Here is a 23,075-nt window from a genome sequence, read left to right as displayed (position 1 = left end):
ATCCTCTACTAGTTGTGCAGTATGGCAGAGGAGGAATGGAGATCGTAGGTGGAAGACGAAGCATTTCGACAAGGATATTTTCGTCGAAGCAGTAAGCGACGCTCCAAACATGGATGCAGGAGAGCTGACAGAAGGGTTGGGGAGAGCGTGTGACGGAACTATACCGAGAAAATTGGAGCCAGTGAATCAGCGGAGTCCTACATACTGGTGGAACGATAGACTCAGCACCCTCTTTGCAGCCTGCTTAAGAGCCAGAAGACGCTCGCCGAGAGCTAGATCGAAAGCCAGCGTGGAAGAGCGTAAGGTGACCTACTGGCCGGCCAGAACCGTTTTCAAAATAGAGATAGCGAGGAGTAAATCGAACTGCTACAAGGAGTTGTGCCGGGAAGCTGACGCAAATCCCTGGGACAACGCCTATCGAGTAGCCCAGTAACACCAGCTGAAATGTGCTCCGACAAACTAAAGTTGCTAGTGGACAGTGTCTATCCTACGCATGCTTCCACCGCGTGGCCACCCACACCGTACGCTGACATAGATGAAGAAAATGCCGGTATCAAATTTTTTAACGCCGATTTGATAACGGTTGCGAAAGGTTTGAAGCTGAAAAAAGTTCCCGGTTCAAATGGTATCCCTAACGTAGTGCTAAGGGCAGCAATCTTAGCATTCCCAGACATATTTAGGACAGTGTTGTAGAAGTGTCTAGCGGAAGACTGCTTCCCAGACAGATGGAAGGTGCAGAAGCTGGTGTTGCTACCAGAACTGGGTAAGCCGCCAGGAGATCAATATGCTTGCTGGATACTCTTTGTAAACTTCTGGAGAAGGTCATCCTCGGCAAGCTGACGATCTACACGGAAAAGGAGAACGGATTGTCGAAAAAGCAGTTCGAATTCTGTTAAAAGTCTTCAACGGTGGATGCTTTTCGGGCAGTCATCGCGTGCGCGGAGAAAGCGTCCAAGTAGTGTAGTCCCACAAACAGTGGGACGCTATCGCCGTAGCTCTACACAGAATGCGTGTCTCCGAATAATTGTGTAAAGTTCTGCAAAGCTTTACGACACAAACTAGGGACGGGTGTCAACCGAAGCAACCTTGACACTGCCGAATAGAGTCAAGATTGTCAAGTTCACAGATGACGTCGTTGTTGCGATAGCTGGTGAGACTGCGGAGGAGGTGGAGATGCTGACGGCGGAATCGTTAGACATCATTGAATCGTGGATGACTGGTGTCAAGCTGCAGTTGACTCATCACAAAACGAAACTGGTGCTGGTCAGCAACTGCATGGTGGTCCAGCAGTTCGAGATCAATATCGGAGGACACGCAACCTCATCGAAGCGCTTTCCAAATCACCTTAGAGTAATGGTCGAAGACAGGCTAAATTTCTACAGCCACGCAGACTATGCCTGCGAAAAGGCAGTGAAAGCAGCTTACAGCTAGGATCATGCCAAACATTGGAGGACCAAGAAGCAGTACGATGCGTCTTCTGGCAACCGTATCATCGTCTATATTGAAATACGGAGTCCCGGATTGAGCTGCAGCGTTGGTAACCAAACGTAACCGAGAGAAGCTGGCAGGTACGTTCCAGCTCATGACTATACGGGTGGCGAGTACCTAGCGCACTCAGCATCTGAGGGCATAGCTACCGGAATGGGGAATAACAAAATGGCAACAAGAGTGAAATAACTTGGAGAAAGAAAGGTAGACCCACTGGCTCATTCTTAACGTGTCGGTGTAGATGACCAGAAAACATGGAAAAGTTTAGTTCTTCCTGACCCAGTTTTTGTCAGGCCATGGATACTTCCGGAAATATCTGCACAGATTCGGACACGCAGAATTTCCACATTGTCGGTCCAATCAACTATCGAGGAGACCCCGGATCATGTTATAGTCGACTGTCATCGATTCAGGAATATACAAAGCGAGATGATGTCTGAAAACGCAAGCATTCTAGATCCGAACAACATCGTGCAGAACATGTGCCAGCATGAAAGCACTTGAAATGAGGTGAACAGAGGGATAACGCAGATTTTTTCATCGCTGCAAAGGAGATGGCGTGAAGACCAGAGAGCTCCGGGCCGCGATCGGAATAGACTAGATCCTCCGTCAGGGACTACATTGAGTAGAGCGGGCGTAGCGTAGTTTCAGTTATTAGTCGTCGGGGTGCCTGCAAACTGGAAGTCATTCTCCAACCGAATTGCAGAACCGACTCTGGCACTTGGCCGACCATCTTCGAGTCGGAGTAGGTTGAGTCCACCGCCGTGATCTAGCTGAGTAATTCGCGAAACAGCATCGGCAAATGGTCGTCGGGCGCCTGTATTCCGTAAGCTTCCTACCACCGGAATCGCTGGCCCGACCTCGGTATCTAACTGCTCAATTAGGAGAACTTGAATAGCAACAACGGAGAACGAGTCGTCGTAACGACTACAATGCAACGAAAGCAACGAAATGCACATGAGCGTCCAGTAGAAGTTCGACAGGGTTTTCACGCGAGCGCAGCCCAAGTGATGTGTGGAAGAAAGCAGTTCAAAGTCCCGGCAAGATCTTCAATCGCTGATTGGACAAAACAAGTAGTCGTAGAGACACCGTAGACATGTCAGAATAGATTTAAATGCCTGGAAAATGTGATCATGAAGTCATAGTTCTTCGGAATGCATTAACAACTATTTTGATCCATAATATGAGTCGATTTGATCCATAATAAGGATCGTCCTCTCCCGCTGATCCACATCTGTGGGGCGGACATCGTTTGAAATTTCTTTCGAAATCGACACTTTTTCGTAAATAACCGGGTATTTTGAGGTGTATTCTCAAAAAGAACTATATTCTGCAGTGTACAAAGTCACCATGTTTTTTAATCATATTTTGTTCTAAAAAATGACCCTTAGTTGATCCATAACTGTGGGGTGACTGTATATAACATATGACAAAGCCATAAAATCGTCATTGAGTCATAGAAGCATTTTAAAAATGCATTAAGTATGGATGAATTACATATTCGTAAATACTATGCTATTTTAAAAGGTAGCAATTTAAAATTGCAACGCTTCAATTCCAATCAACTTCACTTTCAAGTCATTATGGTCAGAGATTCTTTAGCAGTAAAGGAGACCTTACGTGAATAGTTGAAATATAAGAGCATCTGGTTTACACCAGTATTTGGAATACATTATATTGTTACATTCAGGTAATTCACATATGAGAATCATAGATTTTTATCCTGATCTTTTATATGATTGATTTGAAATTGAAAGTCAGGGCGAAGCGTCAAGCGAAATTCCAAACGCCTCATTTGATTTCAATGACATTAGATAATTAATTTAAACAGAATTTAATAGTTCATACGCTTCAACTACTTACATTATCTCTACAATATCATACTTAAGTTGCCAATATTTCTGACAGCAATTTAAAATTATTCCACATTTTTAGTTTCAAGTTTCTTCATTGATGAACTTTGACCTGGCCATTTGATGCTGTCCTTTTGTTTTTTTTTTGTTTTCCAACATAAGAATACGTAGATAGTTTAGGAGATTGCTTAATTCTTTTTATAATATATTAAGGAATGTCTGTGAGGAAGCATAAATTCACTCTTGTGAACCATCAATTACAAAAAAGGGCAAGTTTTCTATGTTTCTACTTGATTTTTTAAACTTTTGTAAAATGTTATACCAATGATTCAATCCTGGCTAAAAAAATAACCCACAGGATTGGTATGTTTCTTCTTCAGAAAATGTCTACTAAATGCCTATTTTAATCTGAAGTCATTGCACCCTGTTTGAAACAAAGACATACGGCAATTCCAGCCGGATCATATTTCTTCAAATGTCTGATATCTTTACCTGGAGGATGTCCAGAAACCACGCATAAATCGTATTATTGAGAGCCTCCAACAGATTCCTCTGTTATAGTCTCATTATTTCATATTGAACTTGACCTCATAGGAAATTGAAAAAAAATGAAGTTTTGTTTTATGTAATTTTTAAACCGACTCAATCTAGATTTCTGAATGTCACCTAGCTTATGAACAGATCCTTGCAAATCAGTAGTTGATTACGGCTGCTTTTGTTGTTTCAAAACTAATAAAACATATTCAGTGGTTGATTGTAACGATGTTGAAAATATAGGGTTGAAAAATCGACTAAAATATCTTATGTACTCGAATCGATCTATCTCAAAAAGTTTTGGTTGCATATTAAAGAGTGGAGCCTAGGCTTCTACCTCAAACAGGTTTCAAGCCAAATACGCTTTTGAGGTGAACCAGTAAAAAAATACAGGTCGGACTCGATTATCCGGAGACTCGATTATCCGGAGACTCGATTATCCAGCAACTCGACTATCCTGGATTCGATTATCCGGAATTTTAGACTCGATTATCCGGAATTTGGTTTTTGATCTTCATGTTCTTCAGTTTTATGCATAAATTTGAGATAGTTTGATATTGCAATATGCAATATGAATGGTTTTGCAGTTTTGGATGTAGGTAAGAAAAAGGGGTTTTTTGTGTATGCCGATCAAAACATTTTTTTTCTTCTCAAGCCCCCTAACGTTTCTAGAAATAATTTCTGGCTACGCCACTGCATCATATAAATAAAACAACGATAAAAGATAATATTTAAGTTCTTTTATTTTTAATTTTAATCCGGAGGATTCGATTACCCGGAGAAAAAAAAAATCGATACTCCGGGTAATGGAGTCCGACCTGTACTTAATATTATGGGTACGTTGTAAAATCGATGGTAAAATTTAAAATTAATATTAATACTAAATACTCAATTTGCCTTCCAAAAATGTACACAACATATTTTTTCCGCATTTTTCCTCGCAAACAAATTTCCTCAGGAAAGCTGAAAACCAACTTTGAACAAAATTGAAGTCCATAAAGTGCAAATATAAAATGTACTAAATCAAATAAGATCGTTTGTATACTCCCAATAATGAAGAAAAAACTTCTCAATCATTCTTTTTATTGAAAAACGTTTTTTAAACTTTTGTCGCGAAAATGAAGATACAGTGATACGTAATGTATTTAGAAAAACATATAAAAGGTATTCACTTAAGCTAGGTATGCTGTTCCGCTCAAGAAAAGTAAAAATTTATGCTCAAGAAATGGGCAAGAAATTTCCTACAGTAAGCTCCATTCGAATTGACACTTCTTTTAAACTGCGTACTGCGATCAAAGAAAAATGCTTTTCTTTGCAAGAAATTTCCCGCGCATCCAGATAGGCGATAACTTTTCTGTTGAAGTGCATTCTTCGCTTTAACAGCGTAATTACTCCCGTAAATCATGTAAAATTTGTAATCTTAAATATTGTAAATTTCGCATCTTATCGAACGTGGCGATTTGTAATCGTCGCCAGCCAATCAGCCGCTACGAATTTGACGTTTCGCCAATCTTACCAATACTACGGCAAATCACCTCCTTTGATGAGCCTCTGTACGTGCCATAAATTCTTTTGTTCTTATGACTATTACTGTGCGCCGTGTTTTGGTGCTTTCTCGCTCTTTCTCGCGGGCCACTTGAAAACAGAGCGCACAGTAAAAGTCAAACGTTTTATAGCATGCATAGGCTCATTTGAAAGTTGGCGGCGCGGTTTGTTGTCCATGAAACAGACAATATTTCATTACATCGCATAAGCCGCGCATGGAACATTTCAGATAGTTGAAAAACAACATCCAAGAACGCCTTGGAGATGATAACAAATGGCAACAAAACAGTTACGAATTTGTTTCCCGAAATTTTCGGAAGATATTACGGGTATTTTGGAAATTTTCCATTCTGTTGTAGCCGCCAAGCTCTACCGCAGCTGTCAAAGTTCTACCGCAGGCTTTAAAATCATTGTACGAAACCATGTAATCAAAATATGCTAGCAAAGTCCAAAGCTATGGAAAACAGCATAAAACAACAGTCATCAACGTGGTTTCCAAGATATCATTGCAGCCGATCGATGATTCTTTGTAAAAATCAGTAATGTGACAGCTGCGGTAGCTTTCTGTTCAACCGTAGAACGGAAAGTAATCCCTAAAATGACAATTACATTTAGAAATCCAATTGTTCTACTATAATGAAAATAAGTGGGGAGATTCTGGAGTCTTAACCAAGACTCCCCGAAAGACATAAGCTTGAGTCCCGTGATGAAATGCTGCTAATCAATTCGGAAAGATTTAGCAAGCAGATGCAGATTTCACCTTGTAAAAAATCAGTGTTCAGTACCGTAAATTCGGGTGAAATTGATCACTGTGTCACACGATTTTATTTCCCTCTTATAGAGCACAGAAATCAATGCAACCTATTTAAATGAACGTTGTTTGTCTAACTATTGTCAATTATTTCTGTGTGGTACTGAATGAACATTGTCATACAGTTGTGTTCAGAATAATAGTAGTGGAAGCCGAATTTCATACAAAATGCTCAACTTTGGCATGCTGTAACTTTGTTTTCCTATAAGCAATCGGCATGAAATTTTGACAGAGAACTACAAATATACTCAATTTCATTATCACAAAATATGAAATTTTTCACACTACCGGTTAAAAATTTAAGCACCAGGTGAAATCGCTCAAAATAATAGTAGTTTTTCTTTTGTAAATATCTGTTCAGTAACAATTTTCTAAAAGATTAGCTTGTTCATACATTTATAGCTTAAGTGAAAATTGTTGAAACGATGAGTGAAGAAAAATTCAAAAACTCAAAATCAGCAGACATTTGAATTATGAAAACTACTATTATTTTGAGCGATTTCACCTGGTGCTTAAATTTTTACCCGGTAGTGTGAACAATTCCATATTTTGTGATAAGAAAATTGAGTATATTTGTAGTTATCTGCCAAAATTTCATGCCGATTGCTCATAAGAAAACAAAGTTACAACATGCCAAAGTTGTGCATTTTGTATGAAAATCGTCTTTCACTTCTATTATTCTGAACACAACTGTATATCTTGTCTTCCAACCTGTTATGATGGCTGACAATCAAAAGCCTGTTGAAAGATATCCGAGAATGTAGCAGCGGATCGAACATCAAACGATCTAGTAGGCATGGCACAACTTTGACGCCTCACTCCTATAGTAACGTCAGAATGGAATGAAAGGTTTTTCGTGGGGCTCCCGCTTGCCAACATCGATTCTGAGCTTCACATTTGGCGAACCTGCCAGAATTTTAAATAATATTTCGTGTTCCTGGAGTGCCTGGATTCGTTAACAAGTGGGAGTGTCCATTAGAAAATGTGTTTGTGTCGAGTGCTTCTTAAACCGCGTGTGAAAATATGTGTTCAGAGTGATTGTGGAGTGAAGTTTGAATCTGATAAAAAAGGCATATATCTGTAAGTAAACAGTAACAAGTAAACAGCAATGTGGTATTTTTCTATGAACAAGAGAAAACTGATTGAAGAGGAAATATGACATGAATATGTATTAGCCGCTTCACTACTCGTTGATGCAGCAATGTTTCTCTCTGTGCTTGTTGTTGTTCTTATTGAACACCAGCATCACCTCAACTATTTGAGTTGCGCGATGCAGGCTTTGAAGTGAATATTTTGTTTTGCTTTTGAATTCAAACCGATTACTTCGATGAAAATATTTGAATGTAAAAAAAATGGAGGAAGTGTTTCATCTGTTTTATCCGATTCAAAGATTATGTTATTTCGAGCTGATTCATCCAAGTTATGAAGTGCGCATTCTGCTTTTATCAAGGACCTATTTTCTGCATAAGTTGAACGGAAGAAGAATAACGTTAGGAACTGAACTTTTTTTTTGCAGAAGTCAGTTGAACATATCCGTGCAAAATGTATAGTAATATGTATAATAAGTATGATTTGTATAATAATGCAAAAGAGAAGTGAAGTGTTAAAGTTCTATTAGTGGTTTTCTTGAATGTTAATCAATTTGTATAACTTATCATTTAGTTATATCAATCGTACAAAAAAAAAAGCCCGTAACATTTATCAACTCTGCAAATTTCTATATAAACAATAATAAAATTTCGCTTTGTTTGTATGTGATCATTTTATCGTTTCTTCTGTGATAATACGCACATTTCTATATTTTATCTCTCCTGTTTCTAATGAAAATAAAATAGTTTTTATCAAGTAAGATAGAGTGAAAAATGAATGTTAGTGTGTGCAAATTTTCCTAGCCATGGGCGATTTTGAATTGATGTTCCAAAAGTAGATTTTTCGTTCCAATCAATCGATTTTTTTATGTTGGCACTACATGAAATCCTTATTCAAGGGATTTGGTCTTAATTTGAGCCGTTGTTCTTGTAAATTTGCTTACGATTGGAAAAATCGAATCGATTTTTAAAAAAATGGATACAAAGGATTCGATTGAATAAACGAAACAATTCGACGTATCGAATTTGAATTGATTCAGTATTATCGATGTTTTGGTCAAATTTGCCCAATAGTGCATATGATTGTTTTCTTTCCTATTTGCTTCAGTTCATTGTGTATCCAGTAATGTATACAAGTTAAGTGTGAAGCATACTGAATCGGTAGTTTTTTGTGAATTTTGTGTCGATAAACGGTGAGATCCAAACTATTCAAATCTGCTCAATTCATTATTATTTCTAAATAAATGACATGTTAAAAAACATGTATGAATGCAAAAAAAATGTCCTTAACGGGACTGGTAGTTGCAATGGAAAAAATGTCCTTAACACAACTGGTGTTTGCAATGCAAAAAAAAATGTCCTTAACGTGACAGGTGGTTCCAATAAAAATAAATATCCTTGCCGCGATTGGAGTTTGCAATAAAAAAAAAATGTCCCTAAAAGCGCCTGGTGGTTGAAATATAAAAGTAATGTCTAACGCGACAAATGGTTGCAAAATATGTCCTTAACGCGACTGTTGGTCGCAAACTTGTTCCTATCAATCAATGTTATTGATATTGCTAGCGCGACTGGTGGTCGCATATTTGTTCTAAGCAATGGTGATGTACACTTGCCTCCGCGACTGGTGGTCGCATGGTTGTTTCTATGAAGTGCTATTGATGTTGTTAACTCGACTGGTGGTCGCATACTTGTTCCATAGTGGTGTACACTTGCTACCGCGACTGGTGGTCGCTTATTTATTCGTAATAACTGCTATTGATGTTGTTAACTCGACTGGTGGTCGTATACTTGTTCTTAGCAAGTATTATTGATGTTGTAAGCTTGACTGGTGGTCGTATATTTGTTCTTAGCAATTGTGGTGTACACTTGCTACCACGACTGGTGGTCGCATGCTTGTTCTTAGTAACTGCTATTAATGTTGTTAACTCGACTGGTGGTCGCACACTTGTTCGTAGCAATAGTGGTGTGTACTTGCTACCGCGACTGGTGGTCGTATACTTGTGCCTAGCAATTATTATAATTGATGTTGTTAGCTCGACTAGTGGTCGTATATTTGTTCTAAGCAATGGTGGTGTACACTTGCTACCGCGACTGGTGGTCGCATACTTGTTCTTAGTAACTGCTATTAATGTTGTTAACTCGACTGGTGGTCGTATACTTGTTCCTATCAAGTATTATTGATGTTTTAAGCTCGACTAGTGGTCGTATATTTGCTCTAAGCAATGGTGGTGTACACTTGCTATCACGACTAGTGGTCACAAATTGGTTCCTAATAAAAGTGATGCTCACATGCATGCGCGACTGGCGGTCGAAAATGTATCTATAGAATAATATATGTAAGCCCAATGATGTCTAGTAACTTAGTAGATCAAGGTATGTTATATCAAAACAAGTAACAACAGCCAAACAAGTCTTCGAGTGAGTATTTCCGTGAAAGTACGGTGGTTTGAATGTACAACAAGATGAGAGTCAAACGCTGATGCTACTCTGTTCAACATGTATATGTCAGTTTATTAATAGCAATATTTTGTCCAAAATTAGTTCGTCTTAGAGATGTCATTGCATAGAATTAGCTTGCCGTTTCTAATGAATGGAACGACATTCAACCGATCAATAAGTTCAACACCGTATCCTACAGCGGAAAAATGTTTGAGCTGGTAGTAATCCGGACCGACAGAGAAGTCATCCCGTTGCTTGGTCGTGACGGTCTCGATCTGGTATTCCCGGACTGGAGAAGAATATTTTCTGGCAAGTCTGTGGGTAAGTTCGAACATTCCTTCGAATCAGAGCTCAAGTCGCGTTTTCCAAGAATAGTTAGCGAGTCCGCGAATAACGTTATTACCGGTTTCACCGCGGAGATAGTTTTGAAGCCAGATACTAGTCCCGTTTTCCATAAAGCGTATTCAGTCCCATTCCTACTTCGTGAAAAAGTTGAGCAGGGTTTAGACAAGTTAGTCAAAGATGGTATTTTAGTCCCCGTCCGATCGTCGTTGTGGGCGAATCCGATCGTAGTAGTCCCCAAGAAAGATGGTTCCGTTAGGATTTGTCTCGATGGAAAGGCCGCGTTGAATCGTTACACCACCGTCGAACACTATCCTTTGCCACGTGTCGACGATATTTTAGCAAAACTTGCCAATTGGAAGCTATTTTGCAAAATTGACTTGTCGGGAGCGTATCTCCAAGTGCAATTGTCTGAATCGTCTCAAGTGTTATGTACGATTAACACCCACCGTGGTCTTTTTCGTTACACGCGTATGCCGTTTGGTATTACATCTGCCCCCGCGATTTTTCAATCCATTATGGATCAAGTCCTGGACGGTTCCCCTGGAATTGCGTACCTGGATGACATCATTGTTGGTGGCGCAACAATTGATGAGTGTCGTCGTAACTTGTTTATGGTGCTTCAAAAGTTGAACGACCATAATGTGCGAATCAACGTTCTTAAATCGAGCTTTTTCAAAAGTGAGATTGATTACGTTGGATATGCTATCACGTCTGATGGTATTCGTCCTAGTGAGACGAAGGTAAAAGCTATTTTGGACGCTCCTCCCCCACAAAATGTGAATCAGCTCCAAGCATACCTTGGACTGCTAAACTATTATCACCGTTTTCTTCCGAATCTTTCGATTCATCTTCGTCCGTTGTACGATTTGCTACAGAAAAATCGAAGATTTCTGTGGTCATCCGAATGCCAAGTTGCATTCGAGAAAACGAAACGGTCGCTGGTAGAAAATGATCTACTTGAACCCTACGATCCCCTAGAACCGATAACGTTAGCAGTCGATGCTAGCCCATATGGCGTGGGTGCAGTTTTGTCCCACGTTGTCGGCAATATCGAAAAACCCATTTCGTTCGCTTCATCTACACTGACCCCTGCACAGACCAACTATGCTCAAGTGCACAAAGAAGCACTCGCTGTGATCTTTGGAGTCACCAAATTTCATAAATACATTTATGGTGCCAAATTCAAATTGGTAACTGATAACACCGGCATAAAAGAGATTTTTAACCCGTCGAAAGGCATATCTGCTATTGCCGCTGCTAGATTGCAACGGTGGGCTCTAATTCTCGCCAGTTACAGTTACACAATTGAACATCGTCCTGGCAAATTTATGCACCATGCAGATGCACTGTCGCGTCTACCATTACCGAGTCTAGCAGAAGTAGATCATACAGATCTAGGGCTTAATAGTGTGTCTTCGAGTGGTCAAGAAGTAGTTAATATTGACGTCGTTCGTACTCATCAGAAATCTGATCCAATTTTGACCAAAATTTTCGCATTCGTGTCACATGGTTGGCCTAGCAATGTCGATCCTTCGTACAAATCGTATTTTCTAATAAGAAATCACCTAGGCATCGATAGGGAAGTGTTATACTTCGATGATAGGGTTGTTGTCCCGGATAGTCTGAAGCTGGCTGTAGTAGAACAGTTACATTCAAATCACGACGGAGTTGTGAGAATGAAAATGTTAGGTCGAATGTATGTCTGGTGGAAAAACTTCGATAAGGACATTAATGATTATGTTCAGAAGTGTCTCGTGTGTCAAAAACGACAATCTGTCCCTAAGGAAATCGTTGAGTCGAAATGGCCAAAATGTGAACGCCCATTCCAAAGGCTTCACATGGATCTATTTTACTTTGAGGGTCACACACTACTGATAATAGTCGATAGCTACTCAAAGTACATAGATGTTCGCCTACTAAAAGGTTCAAACAGTCTCAGTTGATAGAACAGGTCGAATCGTTTTTTGCTAGTTTCGGAATAGCCGAAGAAATTGTCACCGATAATGGTCCCCCCTTTAACTCCGAACTGTTCGTGAGATTCTTGGAAGTGAATAGTGTCACAGTCTCCAAATCTCCACCTTACCACCCCCAATCCAACGGGTTGGCCGAGAGAGGTGTAAGGACAGTCAAAGATGTGCTTAAGAAGTACTTACTTGACGATAAGCAACAGTCGCTTTCGATTGGTAGGAAGATTAATCGTTTCCTAATCAACTACCGTAACACCCCTTCTACGGTTACAAATCGTACGCCGTCGTCCATGGTGTTTGCGTATACGCCGCGTACGCTGACGAACATGGTTAACCCTAGTAAAGTCGAGTTAGAGTCCGTGTCATCAAAACCTGTAGTACGAAATAATGATGATCGAATCATTCAATCCCCACCAGAAATAAGAAATACTTACCGTGCTGGTGATAAGGTATTGTACCGCAATCACTTCAAAGATTTAGTCCGATGGATACCCGCGATAGTTTTGAAAAAACTTAGTCCACTCACGTACTTAATAAGCGTAGAAGGAAACGTTCGAATGGTACACGCAAATCAAATCCGTGTATCAGACTTGTCAGATGTATTCCATCCTACCGTGCCGATCGCTCAGCCAGTGCAACAACGAATCGTGCCAAACGAGCAAAACAACAACAAAGTCAATGCGCCATCTGTGTGTTCGCGCGAGAACCTATCGCAACCGGCAAGCACAAGCTCATCGCAGTCGACGAAGCAAGCAGGCAAGAAGAAAAAGCAGAACAAACGTCGACGAAGCGAGTCAAAATCTCCCAAGGTGCGGCGCTCAGATCGCTTGAAAGGACAACCGAGGTTGAAGTATCCGAAATGAGTAGAAGATAAAGTAGAGTAAGCTTTTCATATGTAATATGTTTGATCGAGTGATTAATTCACCTAAACGTTTGTATAGCTTTTCTTATGCGATAAGTATTATAACGATTTTAAAAAATGATGTAATGTAAATGTGATTTAAAGCCCGGAGAGCTGTAGTATATCTAGATGAGTTATGGCAAATAGTGTTGCCTTAAACAATAGTTAATTGTACTGTGAGTTGCTATAGAATTAATTATAGCAGTTAGGTTGCTCAGCACATGCTGACTTCCGTTCGGTCTCTTTCCTGACCGACCGTCGACCAGTGCAGACGCACAGAAGAAATCGTTAGAATAATAAATTAATTAATTAGCAGTTATTAAAGTACAGTCTCGCGTGTGTTTTCATTACTTCCTCCCAACATTTCAACACCAATAAACTTATAGTTTTAAACAAGGATTTGGACATGGTGTCAACCTGAAAATATGTAAGGATGCTTGAAATATATCCCCAAATCGAATTCTATCATCAAAATTCGTGCCAATTTGTTCATTTTGTTGTAATAATTGATTTTTTCATAGATATCAGAAGATTCCTTCGGAAATTGCCTACATTTAAGCGTTTTCTACGGTATTGTTGAAAATTAATTGTTTATTATTTCCATATATGTTGCATTGTTAAGAATTTGGTAGCCATATTTGGATTCAGGAGGCCTAAATTAAATAAGTAAAGTTGTTTTCAAAACTAACAATAATTGTTTTGACAGGTGATCAATTTCACCCCGAAACGAAGTTCCTTGATTTTTTATTTTAGAGATGATTTTTAGCACTAAAATCACAACTGTATGAAAATTTGAGTATATAAGCCAATGATGCTCACCGTCGTACTTGTTTTCCTGCATTAAGTTGTATGGAATTGGCAACATCATGAAAAATAGACATGGAAAACGGTGAAAAGTGATCAATTTCACCCGAAATTACGGTATCTGTGTTATTCTCAGACACTGGACACTGATGTTTTTACTAGGGGGAATCTGTAGCCAGTCCCCTGAGAAATTGTGGTGATACGGCAGCATCGACGACCCACTAAAATACCCTTGGTCTCAGACTTTTTTTCTCCACGGAACCACTCTTCGGGGAGCTGGTTATTGGAGGTATAAATCAAAACATGTATTAGAGGTTTTTTGAACTCGAGGCAGGTTTAGTCAGGTTTCTGGGCAAATTCGATAAGAAGAACTGTAAATGAGACTTTTTGGAAGTCCTCGCCGTTCCACTAGCGTGTGCATTGAAAAAGGTCCTCAACATAAAAGATACCGTCAACAATCGTTTTTGTACATTCAGATTTCTTTGTTCACAGAATAAAACACTTTAAGGAATCATAAATGGGAATAAGATCAGCAAAAAATCATCAACATGTTGGTACGGTTATTAGCAATGAGCAACAGCAATCACATATTACGCTTATTATTGAATCTCATCAATTACTCTGTTGGATCTTAGGTATAGCATTGCATAAATTTGAAGCAAGCAATTTAATTCAATACGTTCACTTTAGCATCATAAAATATGAAAAAAAAAAATTGGAATGCATTGCACGCGAAAAAAAAAATACTCAAGTGACATTTTAATGAATTACAAACGATACAGTTTGAACACTTTTTATTTCTCTGTACGCTTTTAGTGTGAAATTTTCGGTTAATATTTAGTGCGATGTGATAAACACTCAAAATACCTCTAACCTCCACACTAATTTACTTCATTCTCGCGCATTAAAAGTTTAATCACTCAAAATGTTCCCGGTTTGCCACTGCCTTCCCTCCGCAGTGCCACCTATCGATAACTACACTCGACCCTTCCGGTAAAAAATCCGACCACTTACCTTTCGGTGGGTTGACGCTGATCGCACTCCGGAACAGACTCTCCTCGTCCTGCCAGTCCAGATTGCGCAGCAAAGTTTTCCCACTGTACACCAGCAGCAGCGCACCGAAGCACCCCAGAATGATTTGTCGCTTACGCTGTTGATAATCACCACTACCACCACTACTACCACTTCTACTACTACTGCTGCTGCTATTTCCACCACTACGGATTCTCCCAACACCCCCCGATGGGGTTCTTCTTGCTTCCACTAAACCACCCCCGTTGCAGTTGCCATTATTGGCCCTTTTCCTCGCAGCAGCATAGACCGCCGAGGCGCTTGTGGTACTGCTACCACCACTGATGCCCATAGAAGCGGTGGGATTGGAGGAATGACTTTTATGATGTTTCGCACTTTGACCTGTGCTGCTGCCATTGGCACGGTACTTATATCTATCACCATCACCGTTGAAACTTTTGCTGCTCTTCGCTCGTAAGCCACCACTATTACCACTGCGACGGGAGCTTGGACCGACCGAGGGTTGAGGTTTACCGTCGATAAGTTTACTCACTCCCAAACCAATCAGCAGGCAGTAGCCAACACTGGGGAGATATAGAATTCGCTCGGCCACTACAAACCCCACGTAGAACAGGACGTTGGTGGCTGGGAGAAAGGGAAGGATTAGCAGGGAAGTGGAGATTAGGATCGCTGCTGAGGAATTGAATTTGGCAGTCGCATCGTCATAGGATAGCGAGGACACTGATGATGCTGAGGAGGTCGTGGAGGAGGAGGACGACGACGAGGAAGATGACAATGAGGATGATGACGAGGAGGATGAGGACGACGATGTTCGAGATATGCTGAACGGGAGATGGTCGCTGCTAAATCCATTGGCGGCCGCGTGTTTATCTCTGTTCCAGCAGTGCTGCTTTTTGTGCGCCCAATAGCCACTGCCAGTGGCTGCGGGTGCCGTGAGCTTTTGGTCGTCCATTCGATGGAGATAGCTGGTCAAAGATGAAGGCGATAGTGATAAATATTTACACGACGGATACACGCATCCGCAAATGATCGAAGACATACTGTTGTTGTTATGCATGGCCCGGCACTGGTTGGAGTGGTGCATCCCGAATTCGTGCTTGCAGTATCTACACGAATCATCGATGCGCTGCTGCTCTTCGGGACCGCCATTGGACCGGGCCATCACCAGTTTACTAGCTAGTTTTCTACTGAAGCTACTATTTACATTGGGTACACTTTGACGGAGCAGTGTTTGCACGTTGATCCACAGGGCCACGGCAAGACCGCCGTAGAACGCAGCGGACAGCACGTTCTTTCCGTCGAATAGAGTGCTGATCCGGGGGATTGCATCCATGCCCCAGTCGAAGCTGAGCACGTCCGGATAGAGTAGCAGCCGGAAATTGAACACTGGCAGATAGGCGAACGTAAGAAACCGTGTCCAGCGGGACCCGATTTTCGCCGTGGGATTGTCCGCCGTCGAGAACAGCACTGTTGGCTGCGGTAGCGAGAGGCGGGTGTGCATGATGGATCCTAGGGCCAGAGCTAGGATCCCTACGCTGCGGAAGCGGAGCTGGAAAGAGGCAGAGAAATGGAATATGGTTAGATGATTTGTGAACTGTTGGTAAAGAAACTTAAATATGTCTCCCACATACAATTCTTTCTGATGTCAGCAATCAATCAATTATCTTCCCTCAATTACCAAGACCTAGTTAGACAGCTAATGATTGGCCTTAATTGAGCCAATGGATGAATCAGGTAAACAAAATCGAATGTTTCTGATTGAAGATTTTCCTTCGTTGTGACCAGAGTTGTTAAAAGAAGAAACTATTGATTTAATTGGTTTTTATATGGGACTGATGATTGGTCTTAAAACAAGCAGATGTATTCAACCGATAAAGAGTCATGTCATTCTGTAGCTGTGAAACTACTTTTTTATACAGATGGGAAAATGCATACTGCTCGATGAGGCGTTAATTTGTGGTCGAAATTGTTCACTTGTCGTCAGTGCCGGATTCACAAATGTGGGGTCTTAAATATTGTAGCCAATTCACGACATTTTTCGTAGTGATGCTTTCAATGTTGCCTCCATATTAGATTTCATCAACAGTTGACGATTCAACCCAGCATCATAACCATTGCATTCAACGCTAAATATTTTTGAATAGTTTTTTTTATTTTGAATATATTTTTATTTCTCTTTAAGGTGTCAGCTTTATTCTGCCTTAGCGTTTATTTTGTCCCAACAAGGAAATATTTTTTCATATAAGTTTTTCGATAGGACCGGTAGTCCTCCACGGGCATGAGACGCGGACAATACTCGAAGAGGACCAGCAAGCGCTAGGAATTTTTGAACGACGTGTGCTTAAGACGATGTTTGGCAGAGTATGTGAGAACGGCGTATGAAGAAGAAGAATGAACTACGCAACTCTACGGTGAACCCAGTATCCAGAAAGTCGTCAAAGATGGAAGGGTACGATGGGCGGGGCGCGTTGTGAGAATGCCGGACAAAAATTCCACAAAAATGGTGTTCACTTTGAATCTGGTCGGTACAAGACGAAGAGGTGCGCAGCGAGCTAGGTGAATTGACCAAGTGGAGCAGGATCTTGGAAGTGTGGGATGATCGAGAAACTGGGACCGAGGTCATGTCTTGTAGAACGTAGTGCAATCAAAAGTAAGTAAGAAAGTTGTTAATTTTTTTAAACAGCAGAAAAAAATCAACTATATTTTTAAATACAGCAAAATAATTTAAGATTCAATCAAAACCTACAATATCGAACAACCTTGCCTCTGAAACCTTATTTGGTAAGGTGTGAATATTATATTTTTTGAGCCCAATTAAATCATGCTTAATGTTTCAGCTCAAAATCATGGTTTAAAACATTTATTTCTGAAATTTTAGTGGATAACTTACTCTTTTAACAGGAAAGCTCTTGAAACTGAGATAAAATTTTACTGTTTTTAAATAGGGCAATGCACGTCACAGCTGCCATGGTAAAAATTTCTAAGTGTTTGACGTTTCGTAGCCTAGTTGTTTAGGGTTTGGTCTTGGAAAAATTCTGTTCGCATTTGTGAAGCAGCTTACTATGCATCGATTTTTTATGCCAACAAACTCCACCAGTACTCAACGCTAGTGTAATACACCACTTGAGGTATAGTATCCTTGTGGGAAATCTCGAAATCTGAGCGGATTTAAGAAATTTGTCTTCTAACAAATTGTCCATAGTGAGCAGTGATTCCCCGAGGGATCCTGCAAAGTCCCAGATTCATCCACGACGTGGTGCTGGTGTACGTATACATTTCCGATTTGTTACAATTGAAGCATATTTAGGAATCAAAACGAGACAAAATATTCCTGTTTTCGAGAAAGTAGCTCGGAAGGTGCAGAGCTTCCCCGAGGGATCCTTCAAAGTTCCAAAGTTATCCTTTATGTGGCGCAAGTGTGTCTCGTTATATCCCGAAATTTAAATGAAATAGAAAATTCCTGTCCTTAAGAATGTTTTTCAAAGTTAGAAGAGTGTTCCCGAGAAACCCAACAAAGTTATAAATTTATCAACTATGTGGCGCTAGTGTCCGTAAATATTTTTGTTATGATGCAATTGATGGTTCGTTCAGAATCAGTTTTATCAAGGGACTTAGAAAGATCCGAATTCTTCCAATACATGACTAAAGTGTACGTAAACACTTCTGATGTTATATCACATAATCTTAATGATATAAAAAAATCCTGTCTTCCAGAAAGTTGTTCAAAGCTTCTTCAATGAAATCCGCTTAGTTCCAAGTTCATGAACTTATTTTGACATTAACTACGTCTTACGGCAATATACTGGGTGTCAATTGAAAATCTAAAATTTTGCGACCGTCACGAAATTATGTAAGATTTTGAACGCTAATAACTCAGTCATTTATCGATAGATTTTCAATATTTTCCCACCAATCGATCGGAAATGTATACAACAATTTCCTCGAATGGAGAAAACTATTGATTATTGACAATAAACTATTGAAAATTGGGAAAATATCGACCCCTTTCTTACGCAACCAATCACGTGCAAGCAGTTTTCCACGCTTCTTTTGCGTTCCGCTTCGCACTATAAAAGCAGACCGATTACTGCTTCTTCGCTCATTCTTCTTTTTGCCGTCAGATTGTGAACATGGTCGGCGAGCAAGTCTCGAGTGCCTTTCACATTCTCAATTCAGTTTTCAATGGAACGCGAATGGAACAACACCACGCCGCCACGACTGAAGCCGCTTGTTGAAGCGCCCATCGTCATCGCCACCGCAAACCTCATCGGGCGAGGAGGATTTCTACCAGTGCGCCGTCAAAATGTGTCCGTGTGACGCAAATTCAACAATTCAATCGGCCCTTTCCAGAGCCAACAAATGTGTTTTAAAGAGTTGATTGTGTAATATTCCCAAATTTGTTCGAAATGGCTGAAGAAAATCGACCAAAGCCGCTTGTTGAAGCGCATATCGTCATCAGCACCGAAAATCTCACCGGGCGAGGAGGATTGCAACCAGTGCGCCGTCAAAATGTGTCCGTGTTACGCAAATTCTACAATTCAATCGGCACTTTTCAGAGCCAACAAATGTGTTTAAAGAGTTGATTGTGTAATATTCTTCAATTTGTTCGAGATGGCTGAAGAAAATCTACTAAAGCCGCCAAAATGTGTCCGTGTTACGCAAATTCAACAACTCAATCGGCCCTTTCCGGAGCCAACAAATGTGTTTTAAAGAGTTAATTGTGTAAGATTCCCTAATGTGTTTACCACATACTTGCTATAATTTCTCAATTCATCTCATAGCAGCATACAATAATTGATTTATTACGAATAATTGACAATACGGCAATTTGAGGATGTTTCCAAGGACGCTGCTGCAGTGCCGTCGGGATGCAATAACAGCATAATGCTAATCTTGTACATCCCTTACCCAGACATCAGTTTCATATAGCCTATTTCCCAGATAAGAAAACGAAGAATTTGAAAGGAGGAGCATCACCTGCTATTCTAAGGGTATAAAGCATCCCTCCTTCGTTGAATTCGGTTTCATTCTGTTTTCGCTTTTGAGCTGGTAAGTGCTCCTCCAAACCTGCTCAGCTCCTCGCTACCAGAGGCAAGCTGTTTGTACGAGATGGCTGAAGAAAATCGACCAAAGCCGCTTGTTGAAGCGCACATCGCCGTCCGCACCGCAAATCTCATCGGGCGAGGAGGATTGCAACCAGTGCGCCGTCAAAATGTGTCCGTGTTACGCAAATTCAACAATTCAATCGGCCCTTTTCAGAGCCAACAAATGTGTTTAAAAGAGTTGATTGTGTAATATTCCCTAAGGTGTTTACCACATCTCTTTATTCATATCATAGCATCATTCAATAACTGATTTATTACGAATAATTGACAATACGGTTTGAGGATGCTTTCGAGGACGCTGCTGCAGTGCCGTTGGGATGAGTGCTCAACATTTCACAACGATTGTAAAATAGAGTTGCATTTCAAATAGCGTCTTTGTTTCCCCATATTTCATGGGACAACTTCGATGACGAAAATTATCACATGTAACAAAATTGCACAGTCGATTCTAGTACACGACACTGAAGACGGCCTTACAGTTGAGGTCGAAATACGCGTATCTGTCAAAGGATACAAACTCTAGTGGAATTTAATGATATTGTAGTAAATTCAGTTTTATAATCTATTTCAAATTGCACAATTAAAATAATTTTGGAAATTGTAATAATGGATCAGAAATTTACCTTCATAATAAATAAAACTAATGATTATCAATAGCTAATTATTGAATATTTAGTAAATGTCAACCCTTCCAATTAACATTTTCTGAGATTTTCAAGTAATTCTCAGTCCAACACATCATTGGCACATGCCTTTTTCCCAGATTGGACTATCAGAAAGAGAAGAACACGAAAGGGAGGAGCATCATTTGCTATTCTAAGGTAATAAAACATGCTGTCTACTTCAGATTCGGTTTCATTCCATTTTCGCTTTCGAGCTGGTAAGTGCTCCGAACCTGCTCAGCGAGGAGTATCTCTCTGCCAGAAGCCTGCTGAGATGTAGATTTTCAAGTTGCCAATCCAGCGTCTGGTTTGTGAAATCGAACAAGATTTCTAGATTGGCTCGCGCTTTGAAAATTGGACCTGCAGGAATCAGTGTGCGCTAATGCAAGATTTGTACGAGATGACTGAAGAAAATCAGCCAAAGCCGCCTGTAGAAGCGTTCATCGTCATCGCCACCGCAAATCTCTTCGGGCGAGGAGAATTTTAGTCTGTGCACCGTCAAAATGTGTCTGTGTTACTCGAATCTAACAATTCAATCGGCCCTTTCCAGGGCCAACAAATGTGTACTAAAGAGTTAATTGTGTAATATTTCCATACAATATCTGATATGTTATGAATAATTGCAAATAAGAGCCTTCCTTAGCCGAGTGGTTAGAGTCCGCGGCTACAAAGCAAAATCATGCTGAATATGTCTGGGCTTGATCCCGGTCGATAATTTCGTAATGAAAATTTTCTTAATTTCCCTGGGCATAAAGTATCATCGTACCTGCCACAGGATGTACGAATGCGAAAGCTCTTTGTTAATAACTGTGGAAGTGCTCATTGAACACTAAGCTGAGATGTAGGCTCTGTCACAGTGGGGACGTAATGCCAAGAAGAAGAATAATTGACAATACAACAAATTGAAATTTACGTTGACGATGACGATATCGATAACTGGAGCACTTTTCCGAGCTTCTCACTGTTCTTAAATTCACAAACCGTTACATTCTGTAAGGTTGCTAATATGACAATTGACTTAAATTCAAATGCAGCAAATCACATGGCGTAGTTAACATCATGCGGTCGTGTCTTGTACACAACCCCCACTGAATTTTTTTTAATAAATTCCTGGATGAAGTCCTGAAAGAATCTCTGAAAGCATTTTCAGAAAAAAATTCAGAAGAGATTTTTTGAAATATACCTGAACGATTTTCAAACTCTGGAGGTATTTCAACCACAAATTCTGTGCAAATTAGAGATGAGCAACACGGCTCTGTTTAGAGAACGGATCCATTTCGAATCACTCGTTTTAGTGAACCGGATTTTTTGAACGGTTCAGTAGCTCAGAGGCTAACAAAGGAAGAGTGAACTGAACCGAGCAAACGAAAAAAGAGCGGTTCACATACTCGTAAGTAGTGATGATCATCTAGTTCAAGCAGTAAAAGTAGCTCAGATAAATTTATTTGCGAAACTACTAATTTGAATACGATTTTTCGGAATTTGAATCAAGGTGATCGGAGTTTGAGACAGAATGATCACAGTGTTCGGCATTTGAATCAAAATGTTGTTCCATTATTTTACGTAAAGAGAATACTAAACCAATTAAAATAAATATTTTTATCGGTACACCTAACAGCCAACAGTAGTGTTACTGTACAAATTTCATAAAAATAAGCTAATTTGTGCCCACCAGGTGCATTTCAATTCACTGTTGGCCTTAAGTGTTCGGAATATGAGTCAAAGCGGTACTTGGCCGCTCTGCCCTACCTGGCCCAAAAAGAAGAAGCAAGATACGCTTTGCCATTCAAGTGATTTTTTCTCTACTCTCATCTGCCTGTATACAGGTGGGCAGGGCATATTAGTTGTTTGGCTGTGTTTGCTGAGAGTGCGGATCTGCATCAAACTATGTTTGCATATGTGTCGTGACGCGCAATGCAAGGCACGTGTCTAGCGTTATAATAAAGCCGAGAAAAGAACAAAGGGAAATAGGAGAAAAACCTGTTCATTCTTTTTCCGGGTTGCTTTTTGTCTGATCCGTGCTTATTAAATGGACCGTCACTCGCTAAAAAGGAGCCACAAATCACTCGTTCTTCTGAGTGATCCGGATCTTTTGAACGGCTCCGCTTCTTTTTGCCCATCTTTGGTGGGAATTCTTATGAGATTCCATTGAGATATTTGTAAATGTATCGTTAGAAGGACTCTTAAATGAATTTAAGGAAAGTTTCCCTGTGGACATTCTGAAGAAATCCCTGAATAATTTCTGGGATGGACGATTTTGTGTAGTGATCATTTGGAGAATAAGTAAAGAAAAACTTGAGAGGATTCCTAAAGATTTTTTTTAGGCAATTCTATAGAAATACTTGGGTTAGCTACTCTAGGGGAATCTAGGGGAAAATCCTGAAGGAACCTTTGATGAAACTCACCAAGTATCCCTGGGGTATTCCTGAATGAATACCTGAGAAAATTTGTGAATTGATCCCTTTGGGGTATTCTGAGGGAATCATTGGAGGAGTTCTTGA

At 40.2% G+C, this 23,075-nt stretch overlaps 1 protein-coding gene across 1 annotated transcript in view; it reads right to left on the bottom strand.

Moving 5' to 3' along the window:
* LOC5572373 (transmembrane and TPR repeat-containing protein CG4341) overlaps positions 1-23,075 on the bottom strand; it is a 681,544-nt gene that overhangs the window by 192,524 nt on the left and 465,945 nt on the right. Inside the window, exon 5 of the mRNA XM_021839643.1 lies at positions 14,790-16,356. Coding sequence (XP_021695335.1) covers positions 14,790-16,356 — 1,567 coding nt within the window. The remainder of the gene's footprint in view (positions 1-14,789; positions 16,357-23,075) is intronic.

The sequence above is a fragment of the Aedes aegypti genome, chromosome 2, assembly GCF_002204515.2.
Source record: "Aedes aegypti strain LVP_AGWG chromosome 2, AaegL5.0 Primary Assembly, whole genome shotgun sequence".
Classification (NCBI taxonomy): Eukaryota; Metazoa; Arthropoda; class Insecta; order Diptera; family Culicidae; genus Aedes; species Aedes aegypti.
This window is presented reverse-complemented; position numbering and strand designations above follow the sequence as displayed.